This window comes from Papio anubis, chromosome 11 (genome assembly GCF_008728515.1).
Source record: "Papio anubis isolate 15944 chromosome 11, Panubis1.0, whole genome shotgun sequence".
NCBI lineage: Eukaryota > Metazoa > Chordata > Mammalia > Primates > Cercopithecidae > Papio > Papio anubis.
Window position 1 is genome coordinate 70,927,523 of NC_044986.1, and position 21,165 is coordinate 70,948,687.

At 36.2% G+C, this 21,165-nt stretch overlaps 1 protein-coding gene across 6 annotated transcripts in view; it reads left to right on the forward strand.

Moving 5' to 3' along the window:
* ADK (adenosine kinase) overlaps positions 1-21,165 on the forward strand; it is a 566,335-nt gene that overhangs the window by 156,125 nt on the left and 389,045 nt on the right. For all 6 annotated transcript variants that reach the window (XM_017962928.3, XM_021944000.2, XM_017962924.3 and 3 more), the window contains one exon: positions 1,068-1,146. In XM_017962928.3, the coding sequence (XP_017818417.1) occupies positions 1,068-1,146 (79 nt within the window). The remainder of the gene's footprint in view (positions 1-1,067; positions 1,147-21,165) is intronic.

Sequence of the window (21,165 nt, forward strand, 5' to 3'; positions counted from 1 at the left end):
TTACACAAAATGTGTCCAAGTATGGGGTCCTAGTCCCTAATCCCTTGTAAAACTGTTTGATGTTTGGAAAAATCTGACCATATTTATGTTTCACCTTTTTTTCCCCCAACATTTCTCTCTTACTCTTCATAATGTTTATTTTCCCTTTCTGTATTTCCTGTTAAATAGATCTCGGACCACCTAATAAATTCTCTGCACCTTTTAATTTTTATCTCATATTTTTAATCTCTTATATTTTCTGTCTACTTTTTTGGTATTTTTAAAAATTTCAACTTCTCTATTTTTATCTTAGTTTTTACCCATGCATATTTTGATTGCTTAGGTAATCCATCCAACTATTTATTTTTCAAAAAATTTTCAATAATTGTTAAGTTAGTGTATAGAAACTGTGTCATTCTCTAGCTGCATCTTTTCATATAATTAGATAGGTCTGTTTGTGGCATCTTTCTTTCCTTGCTTTACAGGCAGTGCTGTTATACTTTTGTTTATTTTTATATATAAAATATATTTTTTGACATTTAGTAAGATGTGGAAGAGGAAATGAACATATGCTTCATCATCTCTTTTGAAGTGTAAGGTCTTATAATTTTCATACTTCTTGAACTGATTCCAAGGGTAACATTAAGTGAAATTTTGTTTAGTTTCTATAGAAAACTCTCTTAGTTGTCTGGAATGAGGAGAAATGCACACTGATTTCTGTATGTTTGTAGTAACAAGTAATTCTGAGACTGGGATTCTGATTTTGACTTAACCAATTTGCCACATGTGACCTCCATTTGGCAATCTATTAATTATTACTTTTACTTTCTGTTTAGTTTAATGGCTAATTATGGACAGTCTGTGTTTTAAATTCTTAAATTCTTATAGTTGTACACTTATGGAAAACATTTCTTAAATGTGGAAATTCAGTATTTTTGTTATAAGATACTTCAATTCATTTATTCAACATACTTAAAGAATTAAAACATTTTACTATTTGTGTTTTAATGCTCTTCTGCTCAGAAAAGTTTACATTGTGGCAACTCACAGAAGGTAACTTACTCTTTTCTACTGTGATTTCCTTATAGGTTTGATGAACTCGTGAAAAAATTCAAAGTTGAGTATCATGCTGGTGGCTCTACCCAGAACTCAATTAAAGTGGCTCAGGTTGGTTACTTATTTTAAAAGTTAAAAGGATTCAAAATGATTCTAGACCCATGTCTATTTTGCATAATTGTTTCCATTTATATTGTGTTGCTGTAGAATATAGTTTTGTTCATTTGAATTGGGATTTTAGTAGTCCTTGCACATCTAATCAAAAGTTACTTTAATTGCTATTTCTTTGGCTGTTGGTAAGCTTGAACTTTTGATATGTTTATTGTTCATTTGCATTTCTTCTTAAATTACTTGTTTCCTTTCACTATCATTTTATAATTTTTCATATGTTACAGATTTATAGAAATTCTTCATATTTTATAGATAGTATTCCTTTTTATTTTATAAGTTGAAAGTATTTATTTTTTGTCATGTGTACATTAACTCTTACAGTGTCTTGTACGGTGCCTTAGTTCTTCATGTAACTTTCAAAGTTTTTAATGTAATTAAACTTTATGGCTTCTTCATTTCCTGCATGTCCTCCTTAGAAAGGACGTTTCTGCCACAAGATAGTAGAAATTGCTCTGTATTATATATAGATATCTATATACATAAATATATATGTATATGTTCATACCTGAATATCTCTGTATAGACAGATATGTTGGTAGATATGTATATACATCGTTATATCTATACCGGGGTATATCTTTAATATATCTGTATATCTGTCTCTATTCCCATATCTTCCAATGAGTAATTGAATAAACTCATTAGGCATATACTCTTTGAGTTACCAGTTTAACCTAATCTTGATTGAGAGAGTTAGTGATCTGCTTAATCTTCCAGCTTTGAAAGATATGAACAAGTTTTACATACCACTGGTTCTTACTTTTGCAGTTTGAAGCTAGCTCAAAATTCTGCTCATTGCAATCATGTGTCAGTTCTGTTATACTAGATTTCTTTTTCTTTTTTATTGATTAATGCCTTCCCTTTGAATTCTAATTAACTTCAAGAACTGGAAAAGTGGAAAACTGACAAAATCCAGAATGATTTCTTTTCAAGTAACTCTTAGTTGATTTAGATATATAGTATGATTATTCCACATACTTCCAAGCTCAGATTTAATCATAGTTTTCAAATCTTTTGTAAAAATGAATCTTTAAGGTGGTCATTAATATGAAGTGGCCTGAGTCTTTCTGTTGGTCAATTGATTTGTATTGTTTTTGGTAAAACATCCAGGTGGTCACTTTATGAACTTCCAGAGTAATAGAAAAAGGATGATTTACGGCCAGGCGTGGTGGCTCACGCCTGTAATCCCAGCACTTTGGGAAGCTGAGGTGGACAGATCACTTGAGGTCTGGAGATCCAGATCAGCCTGACCAACATGGTGAAACCCCGTCTCTACTAAAAAAGTACAAAAATTAGCCAGGTGTGGTGGCATATGCCTGTCATCCCAGCTACTTGGGAGACTGAGGCCAGAGAATAGCTTGAACCTGGGCAGTAGAGGTTGCAGTGAGCTGAGATCATGCCACTGCACTCCAGCCTGGGCAACAGAGTGAGACTCCATCTCAAAAAAAAAAAAAAAAAAAGGATAATTTACTAAAGCCTTAATTTATAAAGGCACGTTTTGCATTTTGCAGTTTTCAGTCTCTTCTGCTACTAGAACTGGAGGTGATATGGTTAGGCTTTGTGTCCCCACCCAAATCTCATCTTGAATTGTAATCCCTGTAATCCCCACATGCCAAGGGAGAGACCAGGTGGAGGTAATTGACTCATGGGGGCAGTTTCCTTCATGTTGTTCTCGTGATAGTGAGTGAGTTCTCACAAGATCTGATGGCTTTATAAGGGGCTCTTACCCCTTTGCTCAGCATTTCCCATTCTTGCTGCCTTGTAAAGAAGGTGCCTTTCTTCTTCTTTGCCTTCTGCCATGATTATAAGTTTTCAGAGGCCTTTCCAGCCATGCTAAACTGTGAGTCAATTAAACCTTTTTTCTTTTTTTTTTTGAGACGAAGTCTCACTCTGTCTCCCAGGCTGGAGTGCAGTGGCATGATCTTGGATCACTGCAAGCTCTGCCTCCCGGGTTCACGCCATTCTCCTGCCTCAGCCTCCCGAGTAGCTGGGACTACAGGCGCCCGCCACCATGCCTGGCTAATTTTTTCTATGTTTTGTAGAGATGGAGTTTCACCGTGTTAGCCAGTATGGTCTGGATCTCCTGACCTCGTGATCCGCCTGCCTCGGCCTTTTTTTCTTTATAAATTACCCAGTCTCTGGCCGGGCGCGGTGGCGCACGCCTGTAATCCCAACACTTTCGGAGGCCGAGACGGGCGGATCGCGAGGTCAGGAGATCAAGACCATCCTGGCTCACACTGTGAAACCCCGTCTCTACTAAAAATACGAAAAATTAGCCGGGCGTGGTGGCGGGCGCCTGTAGTCCCAGCTACTCGGGAGGCTGAGGCAGGAGAATGGCATGAACCCGGGGGCGGAGCTTGCAGTGAGTGGAGATCGCGCCACTGCACTCCAGCCTGGGCGACACAGCGAGACTCTGTCTCAAAAAAAAAATAAATAAATAAAAATAAAAAAATAAATAAATAAATAACCCAGTCTCAGGCAGTTCTTTACCATAGTGTGAAAATGAACTAATATGGGGAGGCTATTAGCTGTTCACTGATTGTCTCCTTTCTTGAGGATCTTCATCAGTCTCTGCCTTCTAAAAGTTTATTATTATATAATTAAGTTCTCCCTCAGCTTTCTCCCTGATATTGGTCTCATAATAAAGCAGTCATTGCCTACTTTTATTCTTTTGCACTTTTTACAATATTTCACATTCATTCTAACAATGTATTCTAGTAATGGTTTATTTGTTCTTGTCTTTTGCAAGGTAATAAAAGGAATTTGAAGTTTTGGGTAACTTACTATGTGAGATCTTACTAGTAATCATACTTTCATATATCAAGTTATATGGCAAATTATGTCAACAAGAAAATGTCCCCAAAGCTCTTAGGTATTTTGATATGTCAAATCATGGTCTTGAAGATTTTAATGAAACCATAGGCAACAAAAACAAATATTGTTGATATCTTGTCCAAGTACAATTCTAGATTTATTTGATATACAGTACAAATGTAAATTTTGGTAAATTTCGTTTGGTCTGAACTGCTTACTAATGAAAGTGAAAAGTTCTTATCTGCTCAATATCCTGCACAGCATGTATATAACACTGCTAAAAAGGGGTGTGACTTGCTTAAGTTTGATCATTGATGCTTTCTTAATGAACTCTTTTGGTTATGTTGCCAGTTTTTAAAAAATTTGTGGAAGCACTTAATGTGATTTTTGACTTGAAAGAAATGGAAAAAGGCTGGCATTGTGACTCATGCCTGTAATCCCAGCATTTTGAGAGGCTAAGTCAGGAGGATCGCTTGATTCCAGTAGTTTGAAACCTTGTCTCTACAAAAAGAAAAATAAATGGAAGAAAATGACCTCCTTGAATATGTGCCTAAAAGATGGCTATTTTTGTTGCTGGACGTAGATGCCTTGCAGTACAATATTAACAAAATATGGGACCAAAGGAATGCCCTTCTCTGATTTGGCAGTACATTGAGAATGAGAATGGAAAAACAAGATTATAGAAAAAGATATTTTTTTGCGGTTTCTGTTTCTTTTGTTTGTTTGTTTGTTTGTTTTGAGACAGAGTCTCACTCTGTTGCTAGGCTGGAGTGCAGTGGTGCGATCTCTGCTCACTGCAACCTCTGCCTCCCGGGTTCAAGTGATTCTCCTGCCTCAGCTTCCCAAGTAGCTGAGACTATAGGCATGTGCCACCATGCCCAGATAATTTTTGTATTTTTAGTAGAGACGGGGTTTCACCATGTTGGACAGGACAGTCTTGATCTCTTGACCTTGTGATCCACCCACCTCGGCCTCCCAAAGTGCTGGAATTGCAGGCGTGAGCCACTGTGCCCAGCTTGTTTCTGTTTTTGAAGAGGCCACAAGTAGGCTAGAAAAAACACATACCAAAAAAAAAAAAACCCCACACAAATAATTTTATTTATTTATTATTATATATATTTTTTGAGACACTCTCTCTCGCTCTGTTGCCTAGGCTGGAATGTAGTGGTGTGATCATAGCTCACTCCAGCCTTGAACTGCTGGGCTCAAAGAGTCCTCCTTCCTCCATCTCCTGAATAACTAGGACTACAGTCATACCGTGCCATACTTGGCTAATTTATTTGTTGTAGAGACAGGGTCTCTGTATGTTGCCCAGATTGGTCTTGAACTTTTGGCTTCAAGTGATCCTCCTGCCTTAGTCTGCCAAAGTGCTAGGATTATAGGTGTGAACCATTGTACCTGGCCCAAATGGCTCATTTTTATATTAAGAGTGCTTCAGAACTCAAGTAAAAAAGTCACAGAAAAGAGCAACGAGGTTAAATAAAACTTTTTTTCAGTTTCTTTACTAAAAAATCCAGTTTTGACATCACAAATTCAAATTCAGGTGTTTTAAAACCATTTCTGCAAGAAAGAGAAATTTAACTTAGGATGATAGCCAATGTCTTTCAGAGTGTTTTAAAATGATGGACATTTTGAACACTGATAAGCCTATATAATGAATCTGTAAACACAAGGGATGTGATTCATAAGGAGCTGGAATGCCAAAACATGCATTTAGCTAAAAGATAGATGGATATTTTTATAGAACTATAAACTAATTCCTATATCTAAACACCTATTATTGATAGTAATTAAAATCCTAAGTATTCTGTTTACATGCTTTTGTTGAGAGGATATTTAGCTTAATGTCATTGCATTGGATTGATACCAAGAATGTGGGCTTGATGCATCAGAGGTGTAAGTCACAGTGGATTTTACCTTTGACTGTGTGTTAAGTTTCACCACACATACAAGAAGGATTGACCTAATGGCTCTAGTGAAGTATAGAAAGGAAACATAAAAGTAAAAATATTTTATTATTTCATAGGCAAAAAGAAGCATGCCATTGTTCTTTTTAATTCAATGTTGGTAAAATGTTTAATCCAACTATAGTTACATTATTTTTTTTTAAAGTGTGACAGAAATAAATAATGCAGAATAATATATGATTATGAATAAGTTCAATATTACTTAGCTAGAGCATTCTTAACAATTTCAGAAACTAGATGGCTTAAACAACAAAGATTTATTTTCTCACAGTGTTGGAGTCCCAGATCAAAGTGTTGACACCTTGATTCCTTCAGAGGCCTTGCTTCTTGGCCTGCAGATGGCTACCCTCTTTCTGCCTCTTTGCGTGGTGGTTTCTTTGTACATATGTACCCCTGGAGTGTGTCTGCGTGTCCTAATGTCTTCTTATAAGAACACCAGTCAGATTGGATTAAGGCCTACCTTACTGCCCTCCATTAATTTAATTACCTTGTTAAAGACCCTATCTTCAAATGTAGTCACATTGTGAGATACTGGAGTTTAGGGCTTCAACATATGAATAGTGGCAGGAGGGTCCGTGGAGGGATGTTTATAGTTCAGCCCATAACAACTATGTGTTTTTAAATTTTTGTGTCTAAGTAATAAAACATCAATAAGTTAATTTTTGGTAGTGTTCTTTTTTGATACCATCTTCCTTTTCTTTCCTGTATATGTTTTAGTTACTTTTATTATTTACCATTTAAATTACAATTAACATTGTAAACTCATAACAACCTGATTTGGATAATACCAATGTAGTTTCAATAATATACAAACACTACTCCTTTACATCTCTATCCTCTTCTTATATATTATTACTCTCATTGATTATGTCTTTGTATATTGCATGCCCATTAACATAGATTTATAATTATTATTTTATTCATTTACCTTTTAAATCATATAGAATAAAAGGAATTACAAACCAAAAGTTCAGTGATACTGGCATTTATATTTACTATGTCCTTTCATTTCAGCCTGAAGGATTCTCTTTGGCATTTTGTGTAGGGCTGGTCTATTGTTAACAAACTGTCTTAGCTTTTGTTTATCTGGGAATGTCTTAAATAGCCCCTTTATTATAGGGTAGTTTTGTTGGATATATAATTCTTGGTTAACAGTGCCTTTCGTTTAATACATTAAATATGTCAACTCACTGCTTTTTGGCCTACATGGTTTCTGATGAGAATTAGTTCTTAATCTTATTGAGAATCCTGACTTGGGACCAGTTGCTTTTCTCTCACTTATTTCAAAATTCTTTCCTTTTCTTTGTCTTTCAACAGTTGACTATAGTGTGTCTTGGTGTGAATCTTTTTGTGTTTATCATGTTTAGAGCTTATTAAATTCATGCTTCAAGTTCATGCTTGGATGTGTAGATTCATACATTTTATCAAAGTCGGGAAGTTTTGGACCATTATATCTTCAAACATTTTTTTTCTCTGTTTTCTTTCTGGCATTCTCATAATTAATATGTTGGTCAGCGAAGATTGTGTAATGATAAGGATTCTGACTAAATAAGATAGAAAAAAACACCATGGTGAGTAAGCAAAGCAGAAATAGAACCCTACTGTTCTAACTAGTAACCTCAGCTTGCTTTTTTTACTGGAGGTTTTTCTCTCATCCTGAGAAGACTTCAATTTTTACTTCTCTAAGTGTGAGAGATTTTGAGTAGTGTTTCACTTGTTTTCTTCACTTCTTACTGTCTTCTTCAATTTGGGAGTAATTGTAGGTTGTCAGAGAGAGTGTCGAATATGCATCACTTTAAATACAGCTATCAGTAAATGGACTCTTTCATTCATGCTTCCCAGGGATGACAGTTTTCCTTGGTGCCTAGATACCTTTTTGTTCCTTGGAGATTTATAGTGTTATGTGACTCACTGAATTTTTCAGAAGCCTGATGGTGAGCTACATGAGGTATTTCTATTTAAGTTCTAGGTTCAGTTGTTTTTAAGCTTCCTTCAATTTAATTTATCTATAGTATTTTAAAATTTATTTTTAAAATGCCATCTTGGGGTATATTCTGGGCATCTCAGAAATTTTAAATACCATCTTATCCTTTGTTAACTGGAATATAAGCAGGTAATCATTTGAATCACTTTTTTTCCTGTAATTATTATCATATTGAGGCTATATGGATTTTTATTTTATTTTATTTTGTTTTTTATTTTTTTGAGACAGAGTCTCACTCTGTCACCCAGGCTGGAGTGCAGTGGTGCGATCACAGCTCACCACATCCTTAACCTCCTGGGCTCAAGGAATTCTCCTACCTCAGCCTCTTGAGTAGTTGGGACTATAGGTGCACACCACCACACCCGCCTTATATTTAACTTTTTTGTACAGATGGGGTTTTGCCATATTAACCAGGCTAGTCCTGCATTCCTGGGCTCAAACGATCCTCAAGACATTAGCTTGGTCTCCTCTCAAATTAGCAGATCCTTATTTCTGTCTTATAATTTCTAATCTGCTTTTATGATTTTTTTTTTTTTTTTTTTGAGACAGAGTCTCGCTCTGCCGCCCAGGCTGGAGTGCAGTGGCGTGATCTTGGCTCACTGCAAGCTCCGCCTCCCGGGTTCATGCCATTCTCCTGCCTCAGCCTCCCGAGTAGCTGGGACTACAGGCGCCCGCCACCTCGCCCGGCTAGTTTTTTTGTATTTTTTAGTAGAGACGGGATTTCACCGTGTCAGCCAGGATGGTCTCGATCTCCTGACCTCGTGATCCGCCCGTCTCGACCTCCCAAAGTGCTGGGATTACAGGCTTGAGCCACCGCGCCCGGCCGCTTTTATGATTATTGACTTACATTCAGTCTTGCAGCTTTTCATGTCTCTTCCAGTTAGATAAGCCTCCATATTTGTATTTAACTTCCAGTAAAATTTTAACCATGTTGTTGTTTCATTTTTAATTGAAATTTGAGAGGACTGCCTAAATGTCATGTGTTTTATGTTTTATACATCTCAGGGGGATGCTTTTAATTATTTTCTTGATGTAAAACATCACATAATAAACTAGTGTTCATAATTGTATTTTAAAGCTTTCCAAAATGCTATGTAAAATGAGTTTCTAAAAGCACTAAACAAAAGTTTTAGGAATTATGTTTGAATGAAATAGAAACATTGAACTCAAAATTGTAAAGCTGATATTTCAAGAACTACCAATTGGTGTAACATTACTAATTGAGTTATGGTATTTAGAAATTAAAACTGATTTAAATCAAAGGACTCATGTTGTTTATCTATTTCGAGAGCTTTTTTGAAAAAAGTTAATCTAAAGTTTGTCTGTATTAAAAAAAATCTGATTATCTCTTTTGTGACCTATTTTACCTAGAAAAGCTAGTTAGAGGTTAAAAGGTTTTTTATGAGATGTACTTCTGTGCATTGGAACAGTCCAGATGTAAATTTAAAAAGAAGAAATGACAATGAAGTGATCAAAGAGAATTCTCTGTTCAAATGCTTTCACCTGGAGCAGTTATAGAAACGTCAGTAGTACAACTGTATTTATAATTATAGCAGGATGTGGCAGAAGGTGATGCAACACAGTCTCATCAATTCTTTCTGTCATTTAAGAAAGTAGTAAGTACTAATTCTGTCAATTTTATGATTAGTGAATAATTTTTTTAAGTAACATAAGCCCTACAAATAAGGTTGACTATTCAAATTTTGATACCTCCTTATAATTTTTAAAGTTTAAATATGAATTAATACTCCTCTTTGTTTGCCTTTCTGAGCTCTTCCCTTTTCAAATTAGGTTGTAAACTTTTCGTAGCTAAAATAAGATGAAGGAAGCAGTGGCTTGCTGTCCTCAATTATAATACTTTTGATGTGTTTGTGAAATTATTCTAACTTAGATCAGATTCTTTAATGTAAAGAAAAATCAGTATTTCATTTTTCCCTTCCTCCCTTTTCTCCCTCTCTCCTTTCCTTGTCTCTCTCCTTTCCTTTCTCTCTCTTTTTCCCTTCATCCCTCCTCTCCCCTTCCCTTCTTTTTCCTCCTCCTCCGTTCCTTACATCTTCTTCCCTTCTCTTCCTATCCTTCCTCCTCCCTCCCTTCTTCTTCCTTTCTTCCTACATTTTTTTATGTATTATATTAAGAAATTATTTTACTACTATTAGTGATGACATGCTTTTAGTTCTGTCTCAGCAGTTATGGTTGTGCTCTGCAGTTGTCCAGTATAAATCTACACATATCACAGTTACCCACTTCATAAAAGAATGACATATCTCTACTCTTGTGGACCTTAATGTCATGCAGTGTTCCTGGGTATGATATTAAACATGGGTACAATTTGAAATTGTATTTTTCTGTCTAAAAGCAAAACAAATAAACCTTCAGTAAGAAATACTACAAGCAATGGGACATAATTTCATCAAGGGGATGAAACTCTATTCCTTTTTATTCTATTTTGGAATTGGAATTCAGAAACTTTTTTTTGTCCTATGGATGGTATATTCATTTATTTGAAATGAAAATTGAACTCAAATTTTTCTGAAAGAGTCTCATTTGTTAATTGGTTCACAAGGATGGTCTTTGCCATTTAAATTATACAGTGGTACTGTCAGCTGCCATCGTTTTTGAAAGCAAAGAAAATATTTAATTGTATTGATTTTTTAACTTACCTTCCAATTAATACACATTTCCTTCTTCTTTAAATAACTTTATTGGAATATAGTTCACATACAATTCACCTGTTTAAAATGTATGACCCTGTGGCTCTTAGTGTGTTCACAGATTTAGCTAGCTGTGCAACCATCACCACAGTCAGTTTCACAATATTTTCATTATCAAATGAAGAAACTCTATAACTATTAGTAGTCATTCCCCATTTCTCTCTCACCCCCTCATCTTCTTTCCATTCAACCCCTGGGCCCCAGACATTCACTTATCTAGTTTTGTTTCTATATGTTTGCCTATTCTAGACAATTATTTTTGTTTTTGGAGATGGCATCTTGCTCCGTCTTCGAGGCTGGAGTGCAGTGGCACAATCATGGCTCACTGCAGCCTCCAACTCCTAAGCACAAGTGATCCTCCCACCTCTGCCTCCCGAGTAGCTGGGTCCACCGGCCTGTGCCAGCATGCTCAGCTAATTTTTAACTTGTAAATTTTCTGTGGAAATGGAATCTTGCTTTGTTGCCCAGGCTGATGTTGTTCCTGACCTCAAGCAACCCTCCTGCCTCTCCCTCCCAAAGTGCTGGGATTACAGGTGTGAGCCACTGTGCACAGCCTTTAAACAATTATCAAAAACCTATTCATATCTGTGATTCTAGATTCTTTCACCAATATCTCTCCATCCTTCTACCCCTCTAATTACCCAGGCGTCTGAAAAACACCATTTTACTCTCCTATGAGATCAGCTTTTTTATAGTTCACATGTGAGTTGAGATTATGTAGCATTTGTTTTTTGTACCTGGCTTATTTCTTTTAACATGATATTCTCCAGCTTCCTCCATGTTACCACAAATGAGAGGATTTTTTTCTTTTTTTTTTGTGGATGAATGGTATTCCATTGTGTATATATACCGCATTGTATATATATACCGCATTCATTCATTGCCTGATGAACTCTTAGGTTGATTACATATCTTGGCTGTTGTGAATAATAAAGCAATAAATATGGAAGTGCAGATATATCTTAATCATTTCCACTGAATATGTACCCAAAAGTGGAATTGCTGGATCATTTTGAAGTCAGATAGCATGATGTGTCTTTGTCATTTTTGCTCAAGATTGCTTTTGCTGTTTGGGATGTTTTGTGGTTCTATATGAATTTTAGAATTTTTTTTTCTATTTCTGTGAAGATTGTCATTGGCATTTTGAGAGGGTTTACTTTGAATCTGTAGATCACTTTGGATAGTATGAACATTTTAGCGTTATTAATTTTTTCATTACATGAATGCAGGCTATCTTTTCATTTATTTGTGTCTTCTTTAATTTCTTTCATCAGTGTTTTATACTTTTCATCTTAGAGATCTTTTACCTCCTTTGTTGAATTTATCCCTAGGTATTTTAGCTATTTTTATAACTATTTTAAGAGGAATTGTTTACTTGATTTTTGTTTTTTCAGGTAGTTTGTGGTTGATGTATAGACATGCTTTTGTATCTTTGTTTTGTATCCTACAACTTTACTGAATGTGATTATTAGTTCTGACAGTATTTTGGTACATTCTTTAGGGTTTTCTGCGTATGAGATCATGTTGTCTGCAAACAAGAACAATTTAATTTCCACCTTTCCAATTTGGATGCCTTTTATTTCTTTCTCTTGCCTAATTGTTCTGGCTGGGTATTCTAGACTATGATGAATAGAAAAGGTGAAAGTATACATCCTTGTCTTGTTCCAGATTTCAGAGGAAAAGCTTTCACTTTTTCCCCATTCAGAATGATAGCTTTGGGTTTTTCATCTATGGCCTTTATTGTGCTGAGCTACATTCCTTCTATTCCCAATTTGTTGATAATTGTAACATGAAGGAATGTTGAATTTTGTCAAATGCTTTTCTGCATCTATTGAAATGATTATATGTTTTTTTCCTGCATTTAATGTGATATATCACAGTTATTGATTTGTGTATGTTGAACCATTCGTATATCCATAGGACAAATCCACTTGATCCTGGTGAATTATCTTGTTAATGTGCTGGCTTTTTTTTTTCTTTTTTAAGACGGAGTCTCACTCTGTCACCTAGGCTGGGGTGCAGAGGTGCTCCACCTCCTGGATTCAAGCGATTCTCCTGCCTCAGCCTCCCGAGTAGCTGGGATTACAGGCGCCCACCACCATGCCTGGCTAATTTTTGTGCTTTTAGTAGAGAAGGGTTTCACCATGTTGGCCAGGGTGGTCTTGAACCCCTGACTTCAAGTTATTTACTTGGCCTCCCAAAATTAATGTGCTATTGAGTTTTGTTTGCTGGTATTTTGTTCAGGATTTTTCCATCGAGGTTCATCAGAGACATTGGCCTGTAGTTTTCTTATTTTTGTTGTGTCCTTGTTAGGTTTTGGTATCAGGGTATTGCTGATTTTGTAGAATGAGTTTAGAAGAATTCCTTCCTCTTTAATTTTTAAAAATAATTTGAGAAGAATTGGTATTAGTTTTGCTTTGAATATTTGGTAGGGCTGGGTGTGTGTTGGCTTACACTAGTACCCCAGCACTTTGGGAGGCTGAGGTAGAACTGCAAGAGGCCAGGAATTCGAGGTCAACCTGGGCAACATAGTGAGACCTTGTTTCTACCAAAAGAAAAAAAAAAAAAAATTAGCTTGGTGTGCTGGTACACACCTGTAGTCTCAGCTACTTGGGAGGCCTCTTGGGAGGCTGAGGCAGGAAGATTGCTTGAGCTTAGGAGGTGGAGGCAGCAGTGACCTCTGATCATGCCACTGTACAGCAGCCTGGGCAACAGAGCAAGACCCTGTCTCTTTAAAAAAACAAAATGAAAATTTTGATAGAATACAGCAGTGAAGCCATCAGGTCCTAGGCATTTTTTCTTTTTTCTTTGATGGGAGACTTTTTATCACCGATTTAATCTCTTTACTTATTGGTCTGTTCTAATTTTTTATATCTTCATAATTAAATTTTGGTAGATTATATGTTTTCAGAAATTTATTTCTTCTAGATTTTCTAGTTTGTTGGTATATAATTGTTAATGAGAGTCTCTTATAATTCTTTGTATTTCTCAGGGACCAATTATAGTGTCTCCTTTTTTGTTTCTCACTTTTTTATTTGTATCTTCTCCTTTTTTTCTTAGTCTAGCTAAAGGTTTGTTGCTTTTGGTTATCGTTTCAAAAACCTAATTATTTGTTGTATTTATCTTTTGTGTGGTTTTTAGATCTCTATTTCATTTATTTCTTCTCTTTATTATTTATTTTTTTCTGCTAATTTGGGGTTTGGCTTGTTCTTGTTTTTCTAGTCTCTTGAGGTGCAACATTAGGTTTGTATCTTTCCTCTTTGGGGATTTATGTGTTAATTACTACAAACATCCCTCTTAGACCTGCTTTTGCTGTATCAGATAGGTTATGCTTTGTTTCCATTGGCATTGTTTCAAAAAATCTTTTTATTTCTCTTTAATATTTTCATTGACCATGTTGTTTAATTTCCATGTACTTGTAGAGTTTCTTATTTTCCTCTCATTATTGACTTCTAGTTTTATGACATTGTGATCAGAAAAGATAATCTATGATTTTGAACTGAAATTTGTTAAGACTTATGTTGTGGCGTAATATGCACTCTATCCTGAAGCATGTTTCATGTTCAGTTGAGAAGAATGTGTAATCTTCAGCCGCTGGATAGAATGTTCTGTAAATGTCTGTTAGGCCTATTTGGTCGAGAATACAGTTTAAACCTAATGTTTCTTTTTTGGTTTTCTGTCTGAATAATGTTTCTATTGCTTAAGTGGGGTGCTGAAGTTTCCTACTAGGCAGAAGATCGGAAAAAGTAACAATTACATACTCGGCTTAGTATCTGGGTGATGAAATAATGTGTACAACAAACCCCCATGACACAACCTGCACATGTAACATACCTGCGCATGTACCCCTGAACCTAAAATAAAAGTTAAAAAAAAAAAGTTGTCTACTATGATTATTTTATACTCTATCTTTCCCTTTAGATTTATTGATATTTGCTTATATCAGGTTATTTTAAACTAGTAACAACTTAACTTTGATTGCTAAAAATGTTTAATAAACACCTTGTACTTTAACTCCTCTTTTTCTCTCGTATTTTGAATTTTTTTTGAGATAGTCTCACTCTGTCACCCAGGCTGGAGTGCAGTGGCACAATCTCAGCTCACTGCAACCTCCACCTCCTGGTTTCAAGCAATTCTCATGCCTCAGCCACCCAGGTAGCTGGGATTACAGGGGTGTACACCTTGCTCAGGCAATTTTTATATTTTTAGTAGAGACGGGGTTTCACCATGTTGCCCAGGCTGGTCTTGAACTCCTGACCTCAAGTGATCTGCCTGCCTCGGCCTCCCAAAGTGCTGGGATTACAGGCATGAGCCAACTCGTCCAGCCACATATTTTGAATTTTTGATGTTACAACTTACAACTTTTAAAACTGCATATCCCACTATCAATTGTTGTAGTTATAATTATTTTTAATAGTTTTGTCTTTACTCTTCATATTAAAGATATAAGAGGTTTATATACTATGCTTACAATAGGCTGAATACCCACTTCCCACTCATTTTTTCTACCATAGAAACTTGCATCCAGGGGACTTCTGCATATGCGGGCTTAGGGGAAGGGTGTTGCAGTCAAAGCACCATTTCCCTTACTATCTGATATGGTTTGGCTCTGTGTCCCTCGCCCCAAACCTCATCTCCAGTTGTAATCCCCATAATCCCCACATGTTGAGGGAGGGACCTAGTGGGAGGTGATTGGATCATGGGGGTGGTTCCCCCCATGCTGTTCTCATGATAGTGAGTAAGTTCTTATGAATCTGATTGTTTTATAAGTGTTTGGCAGGTCCTCCACTTTTTCTCCTGCTACCATGTGAAGAAGGTCATTACTTCCCCTTTGTGTTCCAGCATGATTGTAAGTTTTCCAAGGCCTCCCCAGTCATATGGAGCTGTGAGTCAATTAAACCTCTTTTCTTTATAAATTACCCAGTCTTGTATATTTCTTTATAGCAGTGTGAAAATGGACTAATACACTGTTCCCAGATTTTTCTCAGCTCTGTGGTACAATGAGACATCATCCTGAGTTCCAAGAGATCCAGGGTAGTCGTCTTGCCACTGAGAAGTCACTAATTGAAACTCTATAGGGTATAGAGAACCAGACAAAAATTCCTACCCTTCCATTTTGCTAACATCACTGTGCCATGTTTTTTAAAGAAAAATGTTTTTAGAGTATTTGTGTTCTTTGGTACTTTTGCTGCTGAGATACTTTGGTTTTTTACTTTGTCATCCCAATAGTCTAGATTGTAACATACCACAGTGATTTGCGGCAAGAAGGATGTGCTGTAGAATTAAGCCAAGCTGGGCAAGTATGAACTTGGGACTATCACGAAACTCTTTCTCATTCTTTTCTCCTTCTTGAATTCTTCCCATATCAAGCATTTACAACCCACTATGTAGAGGTCCATACACCTTGGCTTATAGACTTCACTTGGTAGTAACTGTTGCCCACCTATTAACCAGAATTTTCATTTAAAAATCTCTGCATAAAAATTAGTAGGTATGCAGTGGAATTTTCAAACAAGGAAGAAGATTGGTTGGATGGATGGATGTTGGGTGACCATTGGGAAACTATGGTTTTAGAACAAGTAGCTAGTGGGTTGCAGGTGGCATGTATTTTAATACATGTAGCAGAAAACTGAAAATTTATGAGCATTTTAGAAATTAGAGCTCTGTCAAAATAAGAGAAAAACTTAGATTTAATTTTATAAAAGCAGTACTAATGACTTTCCTTTATGAAGATGGTATATGATTTATGTATATATGACCAATTATATCTATCATTAAGTGGATCAGATAAATTTTTTGTTCTTTTAAGAATAATAGGCCAAGTGTGGTGGCTCGTGCTTATAATCCCAGCACTTTGAGAAGCCAAGGCCAAAGGATCAGTTGAGCTCAGGAGTTCAAGACCAGCCTGGGCAACATGACAAAACCCTGTCTCTACAAATAATAATAAAAAAAAATTAGCAGGGCACAGTGGTGCATGCCTGTCATCCCAGCTAGTCAGGAAGCTGGGGTGCAAGAATTGCTTGAGCCTAGGAGGTTGAGGCTGTAGTGAGCCATGATTCTGCCACTGCACTCCAGCCTAGGCAACAGAGCTAGACATTGTCTCAAAACCAAATAATAATTATTTTTATATATATATATTTTTATCTAATGTGGGTTTTTGCTTTATGTAACAGTTGTCACCTACTCTAATATGAAAAGTGAAAGCCAGGTATGGTGGTGCATACCTGTAGTCCCTGCTACTCAGGAGGTTGAGATGGGAGGATCACTTGAGGCCAGGAGTTTGAGGCTGCAGTATGCTATGATTGCTCCTGTGAATAGCCGTTGTACTCTAGTCTGGGAAACACAGTGGCACCCTGTCTCTTAAAAAAAATTATTTAAAAGCATGTTCACAAGTTCTTTAATACTTCTCTATTGAAAAGGTAGAACCTAATTTCCCCTCTCTTGAATATGGCCCAGACTTAGCGACTTGCTTCTAATAAGTAGAATGTATGTAATGATGGTGTGCTATTTCTGAGGCTAGATCGTTAAAGGCATAAATACTTCCATATTATTTTTTCTTGGGACACCCATAATGGGGAATTCAACTGCTATGTCTTGAGGATACGCAGTCAACCTATGAAGAGGTCCACATGGGCAGGAACATAAGCCTTCCAGCGGCAACCAACGCCAATATGCTGGCCATATGAGTGAGCCAGCCCCAGTCAAATCATCAGATTACTGGAGCCCTGCCTTACTTAACCGACTACAACCTGATGAGACACCCCAAGAGAGAACTGTTTCACTAAGCTGCTCCTAAATTCCTGACCCACCAAAAGTATGTGAGATAGTATTTCTTATTTATAGTCACCATGTTTTGAAGCAACAATGACTATTAAAATAATACAATAACTTTTAGACATTGTTTTTAATCCCTGTTTTCAGTAGTCCCTGTACCTTCCCACCCCAATTTATATTTCCTGTTTCTATTTGAACTTTTTTCTTTTTTGTTTTCATTTCTTTTATACATAGTTGTTTTGAGCTATAAGAATAATTTATGCCAGAAATTATTCAGCTAATATTTTACACCAGTATTGCAACCAGTATACCGGTATAAAAGTAGAAAATAAACTACTATGGCTGTGTTTTGCTTCTTACAGATGGAAGGAAATGCCTAAAATTTAATTTTATATACCACAATGTGTTTTGAAAGTTTCGAATAATGCTTCTGGTTTTGAAAACCTCTTTTGATTTTTTTTTCTCACAAACACGATACTCTTAAGTAAAATGGAGTGATCTATGATTAATATAAATAATGAAGATTGTGCAAGTTATTTTACTTCAATTGAAATAGCAAGGCCAGAATAATTTATTCATGTTTTCCAGAAGAATAACAAAATAGAATCAGTGGCAATACTAGTAAACATTAGTCTACATTTCTATTTATTTATTTATTATTATTATTTTTTTAGATGGAGTTTTGCCTTTGTTACCCAGGCTGGAGTGCAGTGGTACGATCTCAGCTCACTGCAACTTGCACCTCCCAGGTTCAAGTGGTTCTCCTGTCTCAGGCCTCCCGAGTAGCTGGGATTACAGGTGCCCACCACCACACCCGGCTAATTCTTTGTATTTTCAGTAGAGACGGGGTTTCATCATGTTGGCCAGGTTGGTTTCAAACTCCTGACCTCAGGTGATCCACCTGCCTCGGCCTCCCAAAGTGCAGGGATTATAGGCGTGAGTCACTGCACCCAGCCAACGTTTCTATTTCTTTAACTTCATACCATTTGCTGTAGCTAGCTGGATCATATTTCTTAAATTTTACTTTATTTGTTTTATTTTTGAGATGGAGTCATGCTCTGTCGCCCAGGCTGAAGCTCAGTGTCGCGATCTTGGCTCACTGCAAATTCTGCCTCCTGGGTTTGAGCAATCCTCCTGCCTCAGTCTCCTAAGTAGCTGGATTACAGGCTTCTGCCACCGTGCCCAACTAATTTTTTTTTTTGTATTTTTTTGTAGAGACAGAGTATCACCCTATTGACCAGGCTAGTATTAAACTCCTGACCTAAAGTGATCCACCCACCTAGGCCTCCCAAAGTGCTGGGATTACGGCCATGGGCCACTGTGCCCAGACAAATTTTACTTTCATAGTAACATTTTGCAAATGTAAAAATTTTATAATTTGATTAGTAATGTCATACTCTATCAAGGTGATGCTCTCTTAAAAGTTGTTGATGATAATATTAGATGAGAGGTGTATGTAGTTATGAAAGACCCTGAAATGACTGTATTTTTTTATTTGTGTACAAAGTTTACTCACATTTCTATGTCTAGCCATAGCTATTCTAAGCTATAGCACAAAGAACTGTATTATGATAGTGAGACTATAAAAAGGTAAATTTAGAGAAAGCTTCCAGATCTGCTTTAGAATTTATTACCATCTGGTCTCTTTGGAGACTAGTATAATTATTCATGGGAATGTTTTCAACACAAAAAAGCATGGTTTGTGTATTGGCAGAAAGTAAAAAGTACCAGTGGTTTAAACCATATGTAGCTTTTTTAGAGTTAGGCAAGGGAAATGAACTGAAGACCTAATTGAGAGTCATCAGTAGTGATGCAATTTGTCTCAATTTTGTCAGAATCTGTTCATAATGAACAAAATATTGCACAACAAGAAAAACTGAAGGTATTAGAAATACAACTCCATTTGAAGAGTATTACTTTATTGTAATTTAACCAATGAAATGTAAGATGGTTTCAGCTAAGTATTTGTGTAAATCTGTGAAATAAGGAATATATGTCAGATTTTGATGACTTTTAAAAATGAAAACACTCATGTTAAAATAATTTTAAGCTTGAACACTGGAAGAATTCCTTATTAAGGTTATTTTGCTTAAATTGAATATAATGTATTATTTTAGATCATTTTAGATGTGGCATGGACTTACTACTATTCGTCTTAAGAAGTAGAAATATTTTACAGTCTTTCTTAAGCTTACATTGATTTTATAGAAAAAGGATTAAAAGCTAAATATCTTTTCACTTTCCATTCTAACAGTTACTTGGAAAGAGGTCTATGTAAAATGAGATGACAAATCAAAAAATTGAAATCATCTATTTTTTCAGCTATTTTAAAACAAAAATGCCTAGTGGGCTGGGAATACACAGGAAATTTAAATTTGTGATTGAGAATAAGAAATGCATTTGTGGTTTAAAAAAAGAAATACCAGCATGTCACATTAAAAATATGGCATCTACAGTATTGCACAGTTAAAAGGAAAATGTTTTACATTAGGGGGTATGTTGTACTTTAGAGAGCTAGTGCAGGGATACGAATGAGAAGTCTAACACCATAGAAGGTATGAGCATTAATAATCCGGTCAGAGGGGAAGAATTTTGCTGCCTCCCATGTAACATAAAACAGATGTTCCATTCTATTAGAATCTTACTAAAATGAGAGTTTAGATCATTGGTCAATAGGAGAAACATGAACAATGGCAATTTAATAATTTTGAGGGTTTATCTTATTTGTGGGTTAATATCCATGGCGGGGAGTATGAAGGGATGCCTGCCAAATGTTGTTTTATTTTTGATATCTTGATTTAGAGAGCTGAAAGGCAGCAGTAAACTATACTAATTTTTAATCTATTGTTTTGCAAATTTTATCTGTTTTCTTTCTCAAAAACTGTTGTAAGAAACAAAAGATTGTCCCGGCACAGTGGCTCGCGCCTGTAAGCCCAGCACTTTGGGAGGCTAAGGTGGGAGGATCACAAGGTCAGGAGATCGAGACCATCCTGGCTAACACAATGAAACCCCGTCTCTACCAAAAATACAAAAAAAAAAAAAAATTAGCCCGGCGTGGTGGTGGGTGCCTGTAGTCCCAGCTACTTGGGAGGCTGAGGCAGGAGAATGGCATGAACCCGGGAGGCAGAGCTTGCGGTGAGCCTAGATCGCGCCACTGCACTCTAGCCTGGGCGACAGAGCAAGACTCCATCGAAAAAAAAAAGAAAAAAAAAAGAAAGAAAAGATTTAGAAATGATAAGTCCTGATTTAATGCTTGAATAGGTGTTGAAGCATATCTGACAGTATAATTAATTAACTTTAAATGAATACTGTAAACATTAAGTAGTTGGCAACTGAAAGTAGACATATGCAGAAAGGGACACCAGGGATGGTACCACAGGGTCCTGGGTATATTTTTGGTGTTTTTTTTTTTAGGGAAGATTTACTATTTTCTAGAGAAGAAATTCTTTTAAAAAAACTTATTTATAAAAAAACTTATTTATAAAAACTTATTTTGGAAAAAAAGTATTTTTTCCCCTTTAAGTTATAATTTATATATAAAAAAGTGATCTTTGTAGTGTATGTTTCTGCAAGTTATGACACATGCACACAGTCTTGCAACCAGTATCAGAAGTAAGATAGAGAATAGTTTCATCACCCCAAAACTTCCCCTGTGTCTCCTTTGTAGTCTTCCTTTCCCCCACTTCAGCCCTTAGCAATCCCTGCTCTG